The sequence below is a fragment of the Epinephelus lanceolatus genome, chromosome 9 (genome assembly GCF_041903045.1).
Source record: "Epinephelus lanceolatus isolate andai-2023 chromosome 9, ASM4190304v1, whole genome shotgun sequence".
NCBI classification, from domain to species: domain Eukaryota; kingdom Metazoa; phylum Chordata; class Actinopteri; order Perciformes; family Serranidae; genus Epinephelus; species Epinephelus lanceolatus.
In genome coordinates, this window is record NC_135742.1 from 9,111,569 (window position 1) to 9,131,317 (window position 19,749).

General features: G+C 42.7%; 1 protein-coding gene across 36 annotated transcripts in view; it reads left to right on the top strand.

The window, feature by feature from the left end:
- Window positions 1-759: 759 nt before the first annotated feature.
- camk2b1 (calcium/calmodulin-dependent protein kinase (CaM kinase) II beta 1) overlaps window positions 760-19,749 on the top strand; it is a 132,264-nt gene continuing 113,274 nt past the window's right edge. For all 36 annotated transcript variants that reach the window (XM_078170543.1, XM_078170526.1, XM_078170542.1 and 33 more), the window contains exons 1-2: window positions 760-1,071; window positions 11,420-11,514. In XM_078170543.1, coding sequence (XP_078026669.1) covers window positions 1,010-1,071; window positions 11,420-11,514 — 157 coding nt within the window. In that variant the 5' untranslated portion in view covers window positions 760-1,009. The remainder of the gene's footprint in view (window positions 1,072-11,419; window positions 11,515-19,749) is intronic.

Here is a 19,749-nt window from a genome sequence, read left to right on the forward strand (position 1 = left end):
TCCCATGACCCACCCTCTTTAAGGTCTCATCTGCTGACATCCTCTCACCATCAACCAGAGCTACTGTGAAATTTAAACAAACAAATAAACAAACAAAAAACCATTATGACCGGGTGTTTTTTGTTGCTGTTTTTTTACGAGTGGCATTCAATTAGAAAAAAAGGTGGTGAGGAGCACATCTCGTTTTGCAACCTGCAAGACTGTGTGATCGGGGCCTAACTGTCTCTCCAAAGCGCTGTCCGTCACAACTAGAACAAATGAATGATTCATAGTTGATATATTATCCGAAGCCTCATTTTTACACAAGTAATATTCATACTGATTTAAACAAATAAGTTAGTTGTAGTTCCCCGTCTTTGCTGAGCAACAGTTTTGGGAGAAAGGAATTAAAGGCCTGTTCCATATAGAGGCCTGTTGAGTTCAGTGATTTAAGCCAATACTAGCCCGGGTTACTAATTCAAGTTTCACGGTACATGGACCCTACAAAAGGGACTGATACCAAAGAGATTTTGCCTCCTTACATGGTCTTGCCCATGGACTAATTCATAAACATTGTGCACACTAGGGACAGTTGGCACATGGTTGCGTCATTATTGTGCGCAAAGGATAAAAATGATCATATGTGAAGCTGATGATCAGAATAAGCATCCGTTAATAACCTTTCTGATCATCAACCTTTCAAAATCAAAGCTGCGTTTTATTCTGAAACATAACAGGAAGTCGCCTGACTTCGCCCAGCTGACTTGATTACGCGTCGCTTTGAGCGCGGTAGCTGTCAGATAGTGGAGACAGACGGAGAGAGGACACCCACCCTGGTCGCCTCGTCTTACTATATCAAACCCTCCTTCACTCGGCGCCTCCAGAAAAGCATTTCACCGCTCCAACGGCCGTGCAGCTGCTGGGCGGACCCGCATTTTAATACGCAAATTTAGCGCAAAATTACTGCGTTAATTTTTTTTTTTCCTCCGGAGCTGATAAAGTGTAAAGAAGCGAGAGACAGGGGAGAGACATGGCCACGACAACCTGTACGCGATTCACAGACGAATATCAGCTATACGAGGAGCTGGGGAAGTGAGTATCAGCTGTTTTTGATGCGTTTGTGTCAGGTTTGGGTTGCGTCTTTCCGGTACGGGTGTGTGTGAAGTGTCTTGGATGAAGGCTGGTTTCCAGGCTGTGCAGAGCAGAGCTGAGCGACTCTGCAGGCCAGCAGTGCTGTGTGTCTGCTGACTGTGTGTGTGTGTGTGTGTGTGTGTGTGTGTGCTTTTTCGGGATGACAGCTCTCAAAATACGCCGCTCGCTCCCTCTCTGCACAAGTTAATGTCTCCCTGGAACACATGCTTGCTCTTCTCAGAACATTTTGTCATGTGCGTTTCGAGGTAGTCACGAAAAACTTGCGTAAAATGCACCAGCGCGCATGATATTTGCAGTTACACGTAAAGATACAGACAAACGTGGGGTGTCAGAGATGTGTTGCGGTGCAACCATTTGAACCACACATGCAAAGAAACCAACTGCGGTTCATAGTTAGTGTTTTCCACCCAGAGTAGAAGTTGCATGACTTTTACGGAGAGCTGGGGTTCATAGATCTTCAGATGTGGTGAATGCAGTCAATGTGCATGAAAATTGAATATTTCTGGTTGCACACATGACAGTCACTGTGCGGTGTGATCAGATATCCTCTTGGAGAATTAAGTAACGTCATCTGCAATGCTAGAAAACAAAGATCTGCACAAGGAAACGCACTCTTGTACAGGATGTTTTGTTGTTGCTGTCTCTTGAAATCAAACTTGCCTTGGACCTCTTTTCCTAAATTAGTGTCATCTGGATTGACACGTTTTGTAGTTTCACAGCTACACTGCACACTATGTGAAGTGAGTGACAACTGCCGCTTCCTTAGGAGGCTCTTTTGCAGCAGTGTGGTGGCAGATAACACGAGATATGACATTCTGCACTTGCACCCGGCAAAACAACTCCCATCCATCTCCAGTCATAAAGCTATTGTAACTGTACATGCAGAGTATCGAAGGACTGGAAACAGACACAGATTTCCATATCAGTCATAGTTAGAAGGGACACTGTGCAAATATTCCAGCAAAATATAAAAAAATATTGTCGTTGTCAACAAATATCTGTAAATACACTGCAGAAAAATCAGCTGTGGGGCCATAGCAGACTGAAAAGTAGCAAAATGGAGTTTGAATGTCATGAACTCGATCTGTACTCACCATGTCCATAATCTACTAACAACTGTTAAACTAAGTCACTCTAAGTGCATTCTACTAATGCTTTAATAGAGGGAAAGCAAGTTCAGTAATGCTGCCTAAAAGTCATGTTTAGCTTCCCACACAGTGGACAGGATAATTATAGCAATACCATAAGATTTAAAATGAACACAAGGCTTTGTAAGGTCACCAAACTCATCTCTAAATACTGGTGACATTGTTTAAAGCTGTTTGTAATCTTTATTTTTAAAAATAAATGGCCCAGAATTGGCCAGAACTCGGCATGCCAGGTGAAATTAGCTGGGCTGGGTCCTGTTGTCCGACTCTGCTGAGAGTTGGTATGAAGGACGCCCCAGAATCAGGCCAAATCAGCTGGCCCAATTCCGGCTGCCGACACTGCCATCATGGGGCCGTTATCAGAAATGACCTGGCCCAGCATCGGCCTGAACTCAGCACGCCAGAAGAAATTAGATGGGCCACATCCAGTTGCCTGACTCCTGCCTGCTCCAGGGGTGTCCGAACTTTTTTGAATGGGGGCCAGATTAGATCATGTAAAAGTACTGGGGGCCAGCGGCTTCTCCCATTGTGTGGGTCAGTGGTTCCCAACTGGTGGGTTGCGGCCCAGAAGTGGGTCATGGGTCCATCCTGAATGGGCCACAAATGACTTTATTTTTAAGTACGGTGAATTCCTGCTGTAGAGTGAATGATTGATGGACAGCAACTTGACAGAGACAGCAAACTAGCTCAACGACATGGGCAAACGCAAGTATGAAGCTGAATGTGTTAAACTGTGTGGACCTTGAACTAATGGGCTAGGACAAATCTGGACCCCAAGGCTGGACCAGTTGGGAACCACTGATATGGGTTAAAAAAACAAACAAACATGCACCAATGACACAAATGTTACCGTTTTATCTTTCAGTAAAAAAAGTACTCAACTTTCTACCTCTCCTGAAAGTAGCAGCCCTGCTCTTGACTTTATGCTTTTTTGTTGTTGTCATGTTTGCAACCTAGCAGGAAACATCTTATGTCAGTTAATTGTTAGTATGATTTAGACCTGCCCCTGACTTAGAATTTTCCTAGTCCACCAATAGTCATCATTTAGGGCCATTAGTCGACTAGTCGCCCGCGTTTTTACGATATTAATTTAATTATCAAATGATATATTTTGGTGGTTTGAGTTGAAGGTGTGAGAAAGAATAGTATCAGTAACATTGTTAACACTGTGCTACATTACAGAGAAATACAAAACCGTACTAATGAACCTTCATTAATATAGGCCTATATTTTATCTACAAGTGCACGTCACACACTGAGCGAGCCGCCTGTTAATGACGCTGTGGGCTAATGGGCATGTAGCTCCTTCCATGTTTCAGATGATACGTCATGTTTGTAGTGGACCAATGAAGATGAGTTTACATATCACCTTGGGTTTGTCCTTCACCTTCTCAAAATGATCCCACACTTTGGATTTCCTGCCCGACATGTTATTAACTAGCCTGTGGAATAACCGCAGGTACCAGCCCTGGAAATTAGGGGCCGTACACATGCTGCGTCTTTAACCATCTGGAAAACCTGTGGTATTCTTGCACCTTTTTTGTGCCAGCTTTCAAGAGTGTGGTGGGAGGTTACGTCTGAGGTTGCTAAGCAAACTTAACAAGCATCATATAGCCTATTTACCTGAAATCCTGAGTGCAGAGCTGATCTTCTTCCAGGTGTGTAGGCCTATTGTCAGTAGGACAGATGTAAGGCTCTGGGTAGCCCTGCACTAACATGATCAACTTTTCTGTATTTATCAGACTGAATATTTACAGAAGAAGGGAAAGATATCTGTTGGCTGTGATTGGTTTGTAACCTGTGCGTGGCCACTTCCTGTGTCTGTCCTTTCAAATTAAACTCCCACATGATCCAATCATATAGGTTTTGATTTATTTTTGACGAGGCGCAGCTCCTAATAGAGTTTCACGTTTTGTTTTTTTTCCTGCGACTAAGCAACCACTGAAATCTTACCGACTAACAACCTTTCTGGTCGACTAACATTTGGTCGACTATTCAGGGGCAGCCCTACTCATTTTACAGCTAAACTTGACACTAAAATATGTTTCTGAAAACATCTGAGGCAAGATATAGGCGATGCAGTAACATGATTCATATTTGAGCAACGCTGCCTAATTTGACTGCTGTGTTATAGACTCCTCTGTAGTGATTGGTTGTTTTTGGTGTGCTGCCGTAGATTCTGGCAAATGCCATTAAAAGCAGTAGTCTCATGTCTCATGTACATCTTTCACAATATAATAACAGTTTTAGCAAAAATGACACAAAGATATTTTCCGCAAAGTTACCAACTGTTGCTTTAAGACTGTATAGTGCAACATTATAGTTATTGTATTGTTATGACAGGGCGGAGGAGGAAGGGGAACAAATGAGAAGTCACTCCTCATCAGGCGCTCATTGTTTACATTGCTGCTGTAGGGTGTCATGGGTCTCGCTGGTGTTGTTTGATTATTATGCATATCACTTGTTATTTACTGATAGCTTGATTGGCTCCATGCTGTTTAGACAGCCACCTCTGGGATGATAGCGGCAACGACAACAAAAACAACCAAAATATTCAAAACTACAGTGTGCAGTGTGTGTCGTACTCTTGTGTGGTTTCATGGAATTGGGAAAGAGGCTAATTTACTGACAGGAATTTGTTACCTAAAATCATAGGTTTCTTTATTAGATGTTTTATTACCTACTGCAACGTATATTAACCCTATAAATTTTAGATTAACAAGCCAAACACTTTGCTCACAGTGCCTCAAAAATAATCATATGTATGATCCTGGTTGTGAATCAGTAAGTAGCAGTGATAAAGATCATGTATGATGCATTGAGTTTCTTTTGAGACCTGTGTTTTCCCACAGTGCAATACAACACTGGTACATTGCCCAGCCCTGCTTGCATGATTAGGTGTTCCTCTAGATTTTTAGAATTTGCAGGGCTAAAAAGCCTCCAAGATGGCCACCTGTAGACACTTCAGGCCCGTCCCAATACCCCCCTTAGCCCTACCCCTTGGCCCTACCTCTATATTTGCGCGTTCCCGCGAGGGGTAGTGGTGTCCCAATTCCTTTTTGCGTGTAGGGGTAGGGGGCATAACGAGGGGTAGAGGGTATGAAACTAGCCCTTTGGAGCGAGGGATTTCAGATGCTGACTTGCCAGCGAGGGGTAGACATTGCCATGGCTACCACCGAGCTGTCGTCAGGTTGCTTGTTAGCTAGCTAGCTAGCTCACACTATCTGGCGTCTGTCATCTGTCCTGTTCTGCAAAATTGTAGGACTTTTCACATTACGATAACACGCCAGCTAGTATAACTATGCTGTCTCGCAATGTTAGCTGGTTAGCTAGCTAGCTAGCTAGCAGAAGTCCCCTGTTGTCTGTTGTTCATCAAACGAAGCGTGATGAATGCGGCAAACGCGATCGGTAGGATGAATGAGACTCCATTGTAGATGCTGGTTGGAAAGGTAGATGGCTCGCAGCTTCCTGTTTAAAATAGTTACGTATGTGTGAACGTAACCGACATGGTGATGTAGTGAGTGGTGTCCCAATTCCTAGGGAAAGATTTCTACCCCTACCCCTCATTGCTTCATTTTGAGGGCCAAGGGGTAGTGGACAAGGGGGGGTATTGGGATTGGGCCTTATGCTCTTATTTGAAAGTGGTTTTAAGGCATATTCTGTAAAGGTCCAGTATGAAGGATTTATGGGGATATATTGGCAGAAATGGAATGTAATTTAATAAGTAGGGTTTTTAAGAGTGTATTGTCACCTGAAAAAAAGGGTTGTTGTGTTTTTGTTACCTTTGAATGAGCTGATTATATCAAACAATATCAATATCAATGTAGGCAGCGGATCCTTGTCCACAGAGATTGCCATGTTGCACCCCCTTGTTCCCACTAGGGTTACAACAGTATACTAGGGCTGCAGCTAACGATTATTTTCATTGTCGACTAATCTGTCGATTATTTCTTCAATTAGTCGACTAATCATTTTATCGAAAAATGTGTTAAAATGTTGAAAAATGTCGGTCTGTCTCGCCCAAACCCCAAAATTACGTCATCTAATGTCTTGTTTCGTACACACGCCAAAGGGATTTAGTTCACCGTCATAGGAGAGTGTGTAAAGCTGCCAATATTTGAACGTAAGAAGCTGCAATAAGAGTATTTTGAGGTACTTCTATAGTACTTTTCTTTGAAAAACGATTAGTCGACTACTAAAATAGTCAACGATTATTTTAATAGTCGATTAGTCATCCATTAGTCAACTAATCGTTGCAGCCCTACAGTATACCAGTTTAAAAGTATACTGTGCTATGAAAATTGATGGTTATTGTACCGTGTACATTTGCTTATCTATGATATTTAAAAAGATATAAGTGGATAGAGAATCTCACACTTAACATATTTTCAAAAGGGAGACTTTTTGATATACTTCAATTAGGAAATTTTTCAATTACAGTAAAGCTTTTTCAACCAAAAATAACCCTTCCGTGGATTCTATGAAACTGCGATATTTTCTGAGATGGTTATCATACTGTGAAATCTCATATCGTTACACCTCCATGTTCCTACAGTGGCCCATAACAGACAAACCAAACACAGGCTCTGTATAGGGCCATTCGGTTTTCACATCAACCACTGCAGTAAGAAGCCCCTCTGCTTTGATGGCATCCAAAAACACAGTTTTTATTTACCCATTTATTTGTTTTTACCTGAAACTCCCTTAATCAATGGTGGGGTTTTTTTTGTTTTTTTTTTGATTACCTGGTCCATTTGTTTCTGTTTTCCGGAGAGGAAGAGACCTCTGCAGATAATTCTGAAGAAATTTTAAGAGAGACATTTCAGCTGGTTGCAATCTGCAATCATTCCTGGACACCTCTAAATCTCCCTAAATCTTACACACTGCTATTTTAAGGTATATTTTTAGGTGGTAACAGGTCTTTATGGCAGCTCATCTGACATCTTCAAGAGCAGGTGAAACTCATGTCTGTAGCTCGTCAACCAACAGTCATGGATTTTAATGCCAAGAGAAGGAAAAAGAAATGACTAAGGAGGGAAAACACCAAAAGGCTTTATTCTGAGTATCAACACTCACTGATAACTTTATTCCTGTATTCCTACATTGCTCTACGATTATGAGCAACAAACAGTTAACTGCCCCAGCAACAGATGAAAGTTGTATACTTTGAGTTATATTGGCATATTTTGGTGAAACAGTGTTGTCTGGGACGCAAGTTTTTCAGAGCCCCCTTTAAAGCGTACAGGCGGTGAATGTTTGATACTCAGAACGTATGTGTTTGATGGGGTGTTCCGTTTTCTAGATATTTGAAGAAGCCCAGTATGATAGATTAGGTGGTGGTCAGCTATTAATGGTTGGTCGTCTGCCACACTGAATGCTATGGCGCCGGGTTCAGACTGATATACAGCATTGCATCCCAGCTGTGCTCAGTTCACCCCTTAAGTAATAAATATTGTTAGCAGGGAAGGTTTCGCCTGCCTAACTCCAATATATCTCACACCCACTGAGACTTCCCGGCTCTTGATTAAAAAATACATTTGTGAAGAATGCAGCAGATCAAATGTGTAGGCCTGGCTGTGTTCAGATAAATCTGAGCTTCTACACAATACACTCCAGTCAGAAGCGTTGGCTTTGAAACTCTCCGTGTGAGCGGGAGAGACTAATCTGTATGCCCTCGCCGCACTGCAAAATATCTTTCATAGGCCAATCTTATTATTCACCCAGCCACATAAAGCTTGAAGGAAAGAGCGCAGGTGTGAATAGCTTGGCATCCTCATGATAACGCTCTCCGTGACTTTGTAATACTAATCCAGCATCTGAGGAGAGCTAATTGTTGCGCGCTCACTCTCTAATGGTGTCACTTTCTTAGCAAGGCTTGTGACATTTAAGCTTCGTGCCTTTGCTTTAGTGTGTCTGGCCCATTTATTACAAATCATGTCTGCTGTACTAATCTACGAACACCACAGCATGCTTTGAATAATGGTTGGCAACAGTGTTAATGACATAATTTGTGTGGTAAATGGGCTGAAGTATGCTGAAACACTGCAATGGTCTTCAGTTTTTTTTTCAATGTTTTGCAGTTACAGTTAATAATCAAGCAGTTTTTTTAATGCTCCATACAGAGAACCTCTAAACGCTGCATTTTCACAATGATATGAACAGTCACACAGCCTTGAATGTTGTTTCCTGTCACAGTTACTCACTGAGAAAGAAACACACTCAAAAGGGCACCTCTCAAAAGTCTGTCCCTCTCTCACACAGCTGCCAGAAACAAATCTGTAATGGCTCCTCATCGTTTTTCTTTGTTTTTGATATCCTGTTTTCATCTCCGTTAGACTTGAAGCTTCAGAGTATAGATTTACAAATCCTAATTCTACAGTGCGTAAGTCTCCTACACCACAGGCAGCTTGCGAGACTGTAACAGCACACCAGACGCTCGGAGTTATCCGGTTACAAAATACCCTCGACTGCTGAAGGCACCAATTTTTTGCAAAAATAATTTGAGGTTAATTTAATCTGTGCATGTCCATGCTTCTGGGTGTCAGACCAGACTTTGAAAAGCAATCATTCACGACCTGTTACCCTTTTTAAACTGTGTATGTGTGTTAAAGCATTTTTAGCCCTGACGTCGGATACTTACCTCACAGAGTGTGAACTTTCCAGGCACAGCTGTGGAGTTTGGTGTCAATAATTTGTTTGTGTGTGGCTGGTGTCGCCCATGCAATGCTTACACACAACTTTTGGGTCGTATTTCGCCACGGCACACATGGTCGCCATGGAAAAGCACTCTGTAAGCATGTTGATTCTCTGGCACTACTTTAACCAGAGAGTACCAATCCTGAGATGAGGCATGTCGAACTCAGCTTCTTGTTGTTGTTGAAACAGTGTTGAAATACCCTAGGGATTCTGCTGGGTTTTGTGTCTGCACACAGACAATTCCCCCAGTGTCTGCTCATGTAAGTCTCAGGCCAGCTGGTCTCACAACTTTCACCTTTGACCCTGACCTTGGTGGTCATCTGTAATGTCCTCAGTGTGGAGGCAGACCAGCGGCACCAGTCAAACTTTTGCTGTAAACAGTGGCAGTCAGACTGGGGCGGATCTAACATTACAGGTCACGGCCGGCCAAGGCTGTGAAGTCACGTCCTTAGTAGATGTGCAGTAATTGGTCAATAGGTCAGTCAACTGATTAATAATTAGCTATTTAACTGTAACCCACAATAAGAATTTCGTCCGATTAGTACTATCAGATGAAACGTTAAAATATTGAATGTAGTAAACTGGTGCTACGGGGGGAAATAATGAGATAGCGGAATTTGCTGCTCAGGCTGGAGTGATGTGTGCCACTCGGAAAATGCCATGATGCCGCTTCTGGAAGATGACTACAGCACCCCTCAACAGGTTTATGAACCAGATGCAGAGGTGAACACCTATGTGAGAGACAAACCTTCTTCATTGCTGCTGTTACGTAACAGTCAGTTTAACGTCTGTCTGTTTAGCACGAGCTAACATAGCAGCACCGGCTAACATACATACCATCTTAAAATGTCACCTTGAGCTCTTGAAAATAACACAGTGCATGTTTCTGTGCCTTGACTATGTTCTGACATTTTATTGACAAAAAGGTTATTGATGAATTGAGAAAATAACTGGTAGATTAATTGATAATTAAATAATTGTTATTTGCAGCCCTATTCTCTGCCAAGTGTTGAATTGTTTGCTTATGGTATTTGAAGAGAGATATTTTTGTCTTAAGGGCTGAGGCTGCTGAAATGTGCACTTTTTATGGCCAGATGCATCCAGATATTCAGAGTTTCCTGCTGCAGTTTCATTTAAATTTTGAGTTATTGTTTGTGGAACCACCGAGTAGCAATGGTGCAAATTGGCTTTGAGACATAGACTGTAAAATTAATGGGTGTAGCCATTTTGAATTCACCCATGGGTTTGTGCATTCTCAGAACCATCGGTTGTATTCGGCGTCTGACTTCCGGCAGATGGCGATACAGCCTCTGGGGGCAGACCCCCAATTTTTTGGCATTCCGGTTTGATTTGGGCGGAGGAGGCGAATTTCCGTTTCCGACTTCCGCTTATATATAAGTAAATATGCTGAACCATTGTGATGGATTCAGAGTTTGCAGTGACGCCAATTATGTTCCGCCTCGTTAGTTCACCGCACAGACCGTTTAACTTTTAAACTGCAGGCAGCTCAAACGTGATTGGTCAATATCACGCGGACTACAAACAGCCTACAACCGGAAACCAGGGCTCTTCCGCTCTTCTTCCGGAGGCAAGATCTCCGGGGTTTGCCTACAGACTCTACATTCACTGAATATAGAGTCTGTATATAGAGACTAGGTTTGTGGACTCCTATTTTGAAGCCTTGAGTTCAGCATTCCAGTTGTCACATCTTGGTTTTTTGGAGCCAGAGGATGGTGCTGTGAAGGAGCGAGGGTGAATCTGACTGAGAGGCCGAGGACTTTCTGCAGACAGCCTGTCATTTAAAAGGACCCGCCCTTAATTGCATAACTTTAAGCCTTAATTAAATGTAAACTGGTGAGTTATAAGAAAATCCAACCCCCTGTACAGTTGTCATGGGTCAACATGCAAAAGTTTACACAAAGGTGGCTGTAAGGCACTATACTTTGGTTTTGGACCTGGTGTGAGTGTGTGTGCATCATGACAGGCTTTTCAAGGTAAAGGACCTATCACTGATGATGGGTTTGTGTCTTAAGAGCCCATTTTAGCCCTGGTTCTCACACGCCACTTATGTGCGTGTTACTTAGAATCTGCTGACTCTGGTTGAGGGACCTCATGGGAGCCTATTAAGCAGACAAACCTGGCAGCATAGTCTTTTAATGTAGGTAGCTGCGCTTAACATGAGAGCAAGTGACATCTGGTCTGCTCACCGTTGGGCCTTGAAAAGTGCCAGTTGTGCAGAAAATGTTCTCCACAAAACCCTCAGCTATAGTGATTAAGTCGAGCTGAGGTCCTTCATCATTTTGTTTGTCATTCATCAAGAAGTTGCAGGTGTGCTGATGATACCTCTCCATTAACAGCTGATGGATAATCCAATTAGAGAAGCATGGACGTAATGTTTCGGCTGATGCACCAAAGCTTACTAAATGTTTTTTCTGTCTTTACAGGGGAGCCTTTTCAGTGGTGCGCAGATGTGTGAAGCTGTGTACAGGACAGGAGTATGCCGCCAAAATAATCAACACCAAAAAGTTATCTGCAAGAGGTAAGCACACACATACTTCAGGTTTTCATCACAGGTGTTGCTCATTCCTTCGTAACACAACATATACAAGGGCTGTGTGTCCTGTGTGCTGACTGGTTTGCATACTGGGGTTTCAAACAAAAAGAGCGTAGTTGAATTTCACTATTATTTCACATGCTAAAAGTACAAGGCACAACCATACAAGAATGACTCATTTGTTCATAGTTTCTCTGTCCCAGTGGTCACCTCCCCACCTACAGTGCAGACAGTTATATAAGTGATATCTAACAGCAATTACCCTCTCAGATGGTGCTGCGTAGGACAGCATTTTTATCACATTGGGGTCTGTGTATGAGAATAGGAGGACAATGGAACAGTTACAGAAGTTTGTGACAGAAAAGTAGAGCTACTACTGTGCTGCAGTGGCCCCTCTGTGGGCTATTCTGAACACCAGCTTCACCTTTTACACTGCCCCTGATTTCGGGATTCTGTGGTTTTAATTCTGTGTAATGCACAATGGTTGCCATTTCGGATGGGCTCTCGGGCTTTCCAGGGGAGGCATGGGTGACACAGGGCTGTAATCCCGTCCTCCTTGAGTCTGATTCCCATAAGCACGGCAGCATTTACAAGTGGACCAGATAAAATGAGAAAGCTGCTCTTGATTGGTCAGAATTTCCATGAAGGAAAAATCCAGGAAGTAAAACAAACGTTGAAGAAGAGTACACTTGCAAGATAAATGTGACACTTTCTAATGTCACAATGGAGGGACAACTACGCAGGTTGATTTTAGCGCTGCTCATCGTGGACTATATTGCTGTCATTGTTCATTTTAGTCAAACCATACAGTTTGAAAACGAGGCGCGGCTCCAACTAGAAAACAATGTTTTGATGCATTGGATGTGCTGAATGTGCATATTTAGGCAGTACAGGAGGAGGTGCACATTAATAATCCTCCCGGACTGTAACATGCTCATGTTTAACCCAAACAATGTGTCATGTGACTGCAGTTGGTTCAGATCCAGGTCGGAACACGTTCTCACCACAAACCAACTGCACCAGAGTTCATTTGTAACCAGACTGAGACCACCTCTTCAAGAAGGTCTTGGTCCTGTTGTTTTGGTGCACACCTGAGTGCGATTGCTGTGTTCACACCTGCCCAAACGAACCGGGTGTATCCTGCCTCTCGCCCAATGTCAGCTGAGATAGGCTCCAGCCCCCCTGCGACCCTCAAGAGGATAAGCGGTTATGAAAATGGATGGATGGATGGAAGATAGAGTCATTCAGGATGCCACAGTTTATTCCACACTACTGAAGCTGCTCCTCTTTTTCTCCTCTTTGACTTACACTGAAGCATCCTGTAGCAAAAGTTAATCTCTGTTGCTTTCCCTGGAAGTAAACCATTAAATAATCAGCATGGAGAGAGAGATATTATAAAGCAGTGAAGGCTCTTAGCTCTGAGTTCTTTAAAAGTGATTGCTTGTGAATTTGGTGATGGGAAGTTAAGCTCCTTCTACTGTTGCAGTCATTTTAAATAACTGGATGAAGCCAAATGCTTCATATTTAATATAATGTTTTAACATATGTTAATGTACTGTAATAATATTTTAGTATATAATCATTTTAATGTTTTAGTAAATCAAAAAAGATCCTTTAAGCACCTTAATTAGTGCCACAGGCTGTGCAGCCAGTAACAATTTAAGCCAAAGCCAAGGCTAAATGCCACGACCATGAAGACCAATCCGGCACCACAGTGGTCGCTGTGGCTCTTCACACCACCACTTGCCCAGTGTAAATCTCCTGCTGCCCCTCCAGCCTCGTAACTGGAGCCCCACTCCCGAGGCCCTGCCAGGTGGCACCGCACTGATACTTGACTGTTAGCCTGCCTACACACACACACACACACAAACACACACAAACACACACAAACAGAGCCACAGCTTGTGTGTGAAAATGCCCAGTGTGGTGGAAGAGGCATTTTAACAGGCATTAGCAGAGGGCATCAGCCTAGAATGTCTGGTCATATCTGTTTGTCAGTCTCAATCAGGACTGCATCATTTGTCAGTTAACCTGTGTGTTGTGTCAGTAATACTTTTTGTAAATGTGCATGATTTATGATAGTGTGCTCTTGTGATGACATGATGTGGAACAGGGATGTTTTTAAGGATCAACCAGCTGGAGACAGCACACACAGTTGTTTGAAAATGTTAAGACTAGAGAATGCAGACACTTGGAAACAGCGTAGTGTTAATAAATAAATTAGATGATGATGTAGTGCACTTTCGGCATTGTATTTCAACATGCTATTTCCAGCCGCAGCAGACATTATTAAAAATTAATATTGCTACCTTGACTCATAAAATTTTGTGCAGTGGAAATATAAATCTGTTTTCTGAAGTTTTAAAAAGATGCACGATATACAGACTGCTGCTTTTTAGCTGTTTAAGCTTTTGTTACTTATCCATGACCAAATATGTAATAAGTTGGTATAATCAATATTTTTTATAACAGTGTATGAAGTGATAAAGGGTCGCTCGTATTGATGAACATACAGATAATTATCAACCAGATTTATGGCTCTTCTCTGCTTTATGGTAGTGAGTTTAAAAGGGCTGCCCCCGAATAGTCGATCGAACTTTAGTCGACCAGAAAGTTCGTTAGCTGGCAAGATTTCATTGGTTGCTTAGTTGCAGATCTCACGTTTCGCAGGCGGTTAAAGACGCAGCATGTGTATGGTCCTTAATTTCCAGGGCTGGTACCTGCGGTTATTCCACAGGCTAGTTAATAACATGTCGGGCAGGAAATCCAAAGTGTGGGATCATTTTGAGAAGGTGAAGGACGAACCCAAGGTGATATGTAAACTCATCTTCATTGGTCGACTACAAACATGACGTATCATCTGAAACATGGAAGTAGCTACATGCCCATTAGCCCACAGCGTCATTAACAGGCGGCTCGCTCAGTGTGTGACGTGCACTTGTAGATAAAATATAGGCCTATATTAATGAAGGTTCATTAGTACGGTTTTGTATTTCTCTGTAATGTAGCACAGTGTTAACAATGTTACTGATACTATTCTTTCTCACACCTTCAACTCAAACCATTGTGTGTCCCCGCCCAAAATATATCATTTGATAATTCAATTAATATCATAAACATGTGGGCGACTAGTCGACTAATGGTCCTAAATGACGACTATTGGTCGACTAGGAAAATTCTTAGTCTGGGGCAGCCCTACAGTTTAAGCCTCGTCAATGTTATTGTTAAGATGTTTGGCGCACAACTTTATGATTCGCCCTTACCGCTCTCATAGCCTGGTTTCCAGCCACAGCATGCAGCTTTCTTTCTTTTTTTAACGAAACAGCGCCAAAGACCCACTGCACACTACCTGCTCAGCACCACACAGCAAACAAAACACAATTAAAGACTTGATGATGGTGAGGAGCTGGTAGAGACCAAAAACAGAGCAAATAGACAGTGAATATTGGACCTAAATTTGCCAGTTGGGCAGAAACACGACTGTAAGTGAATGATAATGTTACTCCGTTACTACTAGATGTGCACATAAGCAACTAACAAGATCGCCATATGAATTTAAAAGTGATGTGTTAATATCGTGTCACAGCTTGTTTTCTGCTGCCCCTAAGTGGCCAAAAAATCAGTTATTGCAGGTTTAGATGGCTCAGTTTTTCCAACTTTCTTTAGTTTTTCCTTAGTAACTTTTTCAAGTGGATGTTTAGCACTGCTACTGTTACATAATATTTTCAGTGTAGGAATGTATGTGTGTCCACAACATGGGAAAAAACAGGTATTAAGAGCTTATGTTGGAATTTTGCTTTGTATGTAAAAAATAAAAAAAAGACAAAAGAAAAAAAACAAGATGACAAACCTTTTCTAAAATATACACTGCCATTTGAATGCTGTGTGCCATCATCCTAGGCAGCAGTTGTCACACATTTTGACTCTATGTCAATGCAGCGAGCTGCTTTTAATGAGATTAAACCCATCCTAGATTATCCAGCTGCTATTAGCAGGAGGCTAACAGTTAATCCCAGCAATTGGCTCGATGAGACCCAAAGCAACACACACAGACACACACACAATGAATAATAAACCTTTACGTTGCGCTATCATTGGACCTATACATTTCACTCTAGCTGCTTTATCAGGGAGTGCAGCTGCTTGCAGCTTCCCACCATATTTCTGAGGCACAGCATAATCTCCCTGCTTCTACATCTGATAGGAGGACTGATCTGACCTGACTGGGTGGTGCGCGAGGCTTGCGCTGCGCTCCTTACTAATGGATGAGCCATGTTCTATGAAACAGCAGAGCAGCGTTAGAGCCGGCAGAGCTGCTGCATACTACTTCTACTCCAGGTCCTATTCATAGCTCCATGACCTATCTGACATGGGCTGCCACAGCCAGGTTTTATGGCTGTCAGGATGGCTTGCTGCTCCACTTTAGAAGTGGGATTTGGTTTAGGTGGCTTTGTTGTTGCACTGTTTTTTCAGGCAGCAGGTAAGGTCGCTGAGATTAGAGCCTTGGTTGCAGCAACTTAAGAGGAGCGTTTGCTCAGAACTGGCAGATGGAGGTGGAAGCCGAGGGGAGGGAGGGGTCATGCGAGAGAAGGCACCCCAGGCACTTGGCAGCTGAGGGCCATGCGCCTGTGCGCCTACATGCCTTTAGCACGGGACTCTCATCTGACTCTCTCTTTCTCTCTGACACACACACACACACACACACACACACTCAAACAGATATTCAGACAGACATAGCAGAGGAGCTGAGACTGTGATGCACTCTGTCAACTGCACAGTGAACTCTATCAGTAATCTATTACCGCCACAACAAGAAAAGATTAAAGACTTCTAGTTAATTGCTGATAATATTACACACAAACACACACAGCCAGGGTTCTCCTCTGTGTTTAATGTCTTTCAATCACTCCCGCCCGACCTCTTGCAGCCCTGAAAAGGTTAATGCCTATCCAGCACATGTCAAAAGGAAATGTAGGCCAGGTCTGTTGGGCAAGGCTTCCAGCCAATCACAGAGCTTGTTTGTTGGCTGTGATCTCTGGATAGAGGTTGCCAGAGGTTGCAGTATGGCCTTGTAATGTATCATGATAGAGAGTAGTTGTGTATATATACAGGTGTGTGGTGTTTGAGATTTAGCTGCAATGCAGTAGCAGTGATCTGACCTGGTTTTGGCCAGCCAGCTTTGTGTCAATGTCAAATAACCAGGACAGATGTAGTCACCTCAGTCGAGTCCGTATTAAACCTTTAGTATTCAGCCACATTATGAAGTCAGATCACATTAGCTGGAAGTACAAATGTAAGTAAATCCTGATTTACGACAAATACACCGTGTGCTTCTATATTAGAGCTGTATTTATTTTTATCACATGAAGATTTCATCACCTTTGTTTTAAGCATATTTTAGGTCAAAGTGGAGGATGACACAGACTGACCACTTTAACAGGCTCAGAGTTTTTCTTCGGTTGCTCCTTCTTAAGGGTTGGGCACCGTTCAGATTTCAACCCATGTCGGTACCTGGAATTTGGCAGCGGTACCCAGTGGTACCTTTTTTCAGGACTTAACTCTGAGCATCTGTGGGATTATAAACTAGAGCAGAGTGTGCTGCTCTCTGAGCTCCGTCCAGAGACAGCACACTCTGTTCAGCCTAGGTTGCAAAATATAGATTGATACACTTATTCAGTGGCTTTTTATTAGGCATCAACCTCGCGTTTATCTGTATATTATCGGAAGAGATAGACTTAAAGCGTAAATCAACGTTTCAGGTCGTGGTTACAGCCGTCAGACGCAGTGAGGTCACATGGAGCTGCCTGTGACATTTGAGTGAAAAACATATCCGATACCTTGAGGTCTAGATACGGGGAAGGTTTCCATTTTTCACCATTTTAACACATTTTTCGATTAAATGATTTGTCGACTAATCGAAGAAATAATCGACAGATTAGTCGACAATGAAAATAATCGGTAGTTGCAGCTCTACTGGTGGGTCATGGTCCAAAAGTGGGCCACAGGTACATTCTGAACGGACCGCAAGTGTATTGAAAGACGTCAAATTTGTAAAAAGAAAACACACAATTTTTAAGTATGGTAAATTTCAGGCACAGAGCTTTTATTTTGAAATACCATTTCCTGCTGTAGAGTGAGAGACGAACAGACAGCCACTTGACAGAAACAGCAAACTTGCTTGACGACATGGCCAAGTGAAAGTATGACACTGAATATATTGAACTGTGTGGACCTTGAACTGATGAATGCAGAGAAATCTGGACCCTGTTGGGAACCACTGATCTAGACTGAGGGCGATCAACTCTGGTGGCGGCATCGCAGCCAGAAAGCGGCATGCTCTCACCAAAATACCCTCTTAGGTACAGAAATTTGGCACTGATTGCTTAAACGTGAATTGGTACTCTACGTATTAAATTACTGACTAAATTACGTACGACGTAATTTAGTCAGTACCCTTAAAAGTACCCAAGCACCTAACCCTACTTCATCGTTAATTCGTATACTGAACCTCGTTACATTGTTCTGACACTGCGATAAAATTTCCTGCCAATGCCCAAGCTTTACCTTAAATTCAGAGGCTGCATGATGACACTATGTCCCTCTGTCCTGACCGCCTCGACCACAATGCAGATCATACCCAACATTTCCCACCTGACAAGAGTCACACTGATGCTGCGAGTCAAATGTTCTGAACAGTGGTTATATCTGGCTCTATGTCTTTGTGGCTGCCTTTTTACATCTCCTCCCCTCTTGAGACTTCAGTCCTCACTGGTGATGATTAACCCAAATTCATTCCTCTCCTCTCTGCTCCCCCAACACATAGACAGACTTCACTGAATGCCGTCCTTGGGTTATCTCACTCAGTGAACACGGTGCTTATGTTCTTCTCTGCAACCTATCTCCTCCTGCTTGTCCTCTTATCTCCGCTTTCTCCCTCCTTCCCCTCAGGACCAGTCCTCATCCTGCTTCCTCTCCCAGCACTCTCATTTCTTATTAACCTGCTGCATCACTAGCACAGGACTGTCATCTGATTGGCCGGCTGTTTGAATGACTGACTAAATATATGAATTTTTAAAGCAGCCTGCGCTACCACTGCTACATCGCCACAGTTGCAAAGTCCTTCCCGTTTTGATCGGGTCCTGTTTTGATCCCATGTGTTGGCTACAAAAAAGAAGAAAACATTTTATTACCTTGTTCACTTTTTCAATAATCTCTTTGAATAATCTCTTTAAAATCATGTATAGACACATTTTTAGACTTTTAAAAATAGTGTGTTCACTGTAGATGCCTCCCCTGCATATTAGGTATGTGCCAGACATGTTAAATCTTTGCATTTCAGCAATGCTGTAGTTAACGTATGGTTTAATTTAGGCACAAAAACCACTTGGTTGTGGTTAAGAAGAGATCATGTTTTGGTTTGAAATACCTGAGGCCTGTACTACGAAGCCAGTTGAACTAACCCAGGATATCTTTTTGTCATCTGGCTTGACTAACCCTAACACTGGCCGTCTGGATAACCAGGCTACGAGGCTGGTTATCAACTAGTTCAGCCAACTCTGGGTTTTCCTATCCAGCCACGAGCTCATTCACGTGAAAGAGGCAGGGGTGTTTAATTATGAGTGACATCATCAGAACCATGAAGGAAGTAGGCTGCTGTATATGATTTGATACTGTCTGTGACTGCACAACAGTAACATGTCAGTGGCGTGAGATGTAAAACGTCAAGTAAAGCATGGCATTGCCCTTAATTACCTCATTAAAACTGCTGATGGTGAAAAAAGTTCACGTATCACAAAATAAATCAACAGCTCAGCATGTCTGGTGGCGAGATGCTTTGCTAAGTTGGATGTGTTAGCTCCCTCAGTCAGTGTTGGTTTAAAACATCTTTTTTACAGATGGGCTTTGTGGTGTCTGCGGGCTTGCCCTGACTGTGACGTGGGAGCAGAGCTACTGTCACACAATCTACACAATTTGGAGGAAATAAGGCTCTTGTTAAAACTCTTTTGTTCCTAATTCTTAAATAAAATGGGTTGTTTTACTGTTTGTAAAGGCAGGGTATTGCGATATCTTTCTAGTATGGGTATACCATGCAACACTAAGTATCACACCAATCCTCATTGAGATCAGTGGTTCCCAACTGTTGGGTCCGGTCCAAAAGTGTGTCGTAGGTCCATTCTGAATGGACCGCAAGTGACTCGCAAAGATGTCAGATTTGTAAAA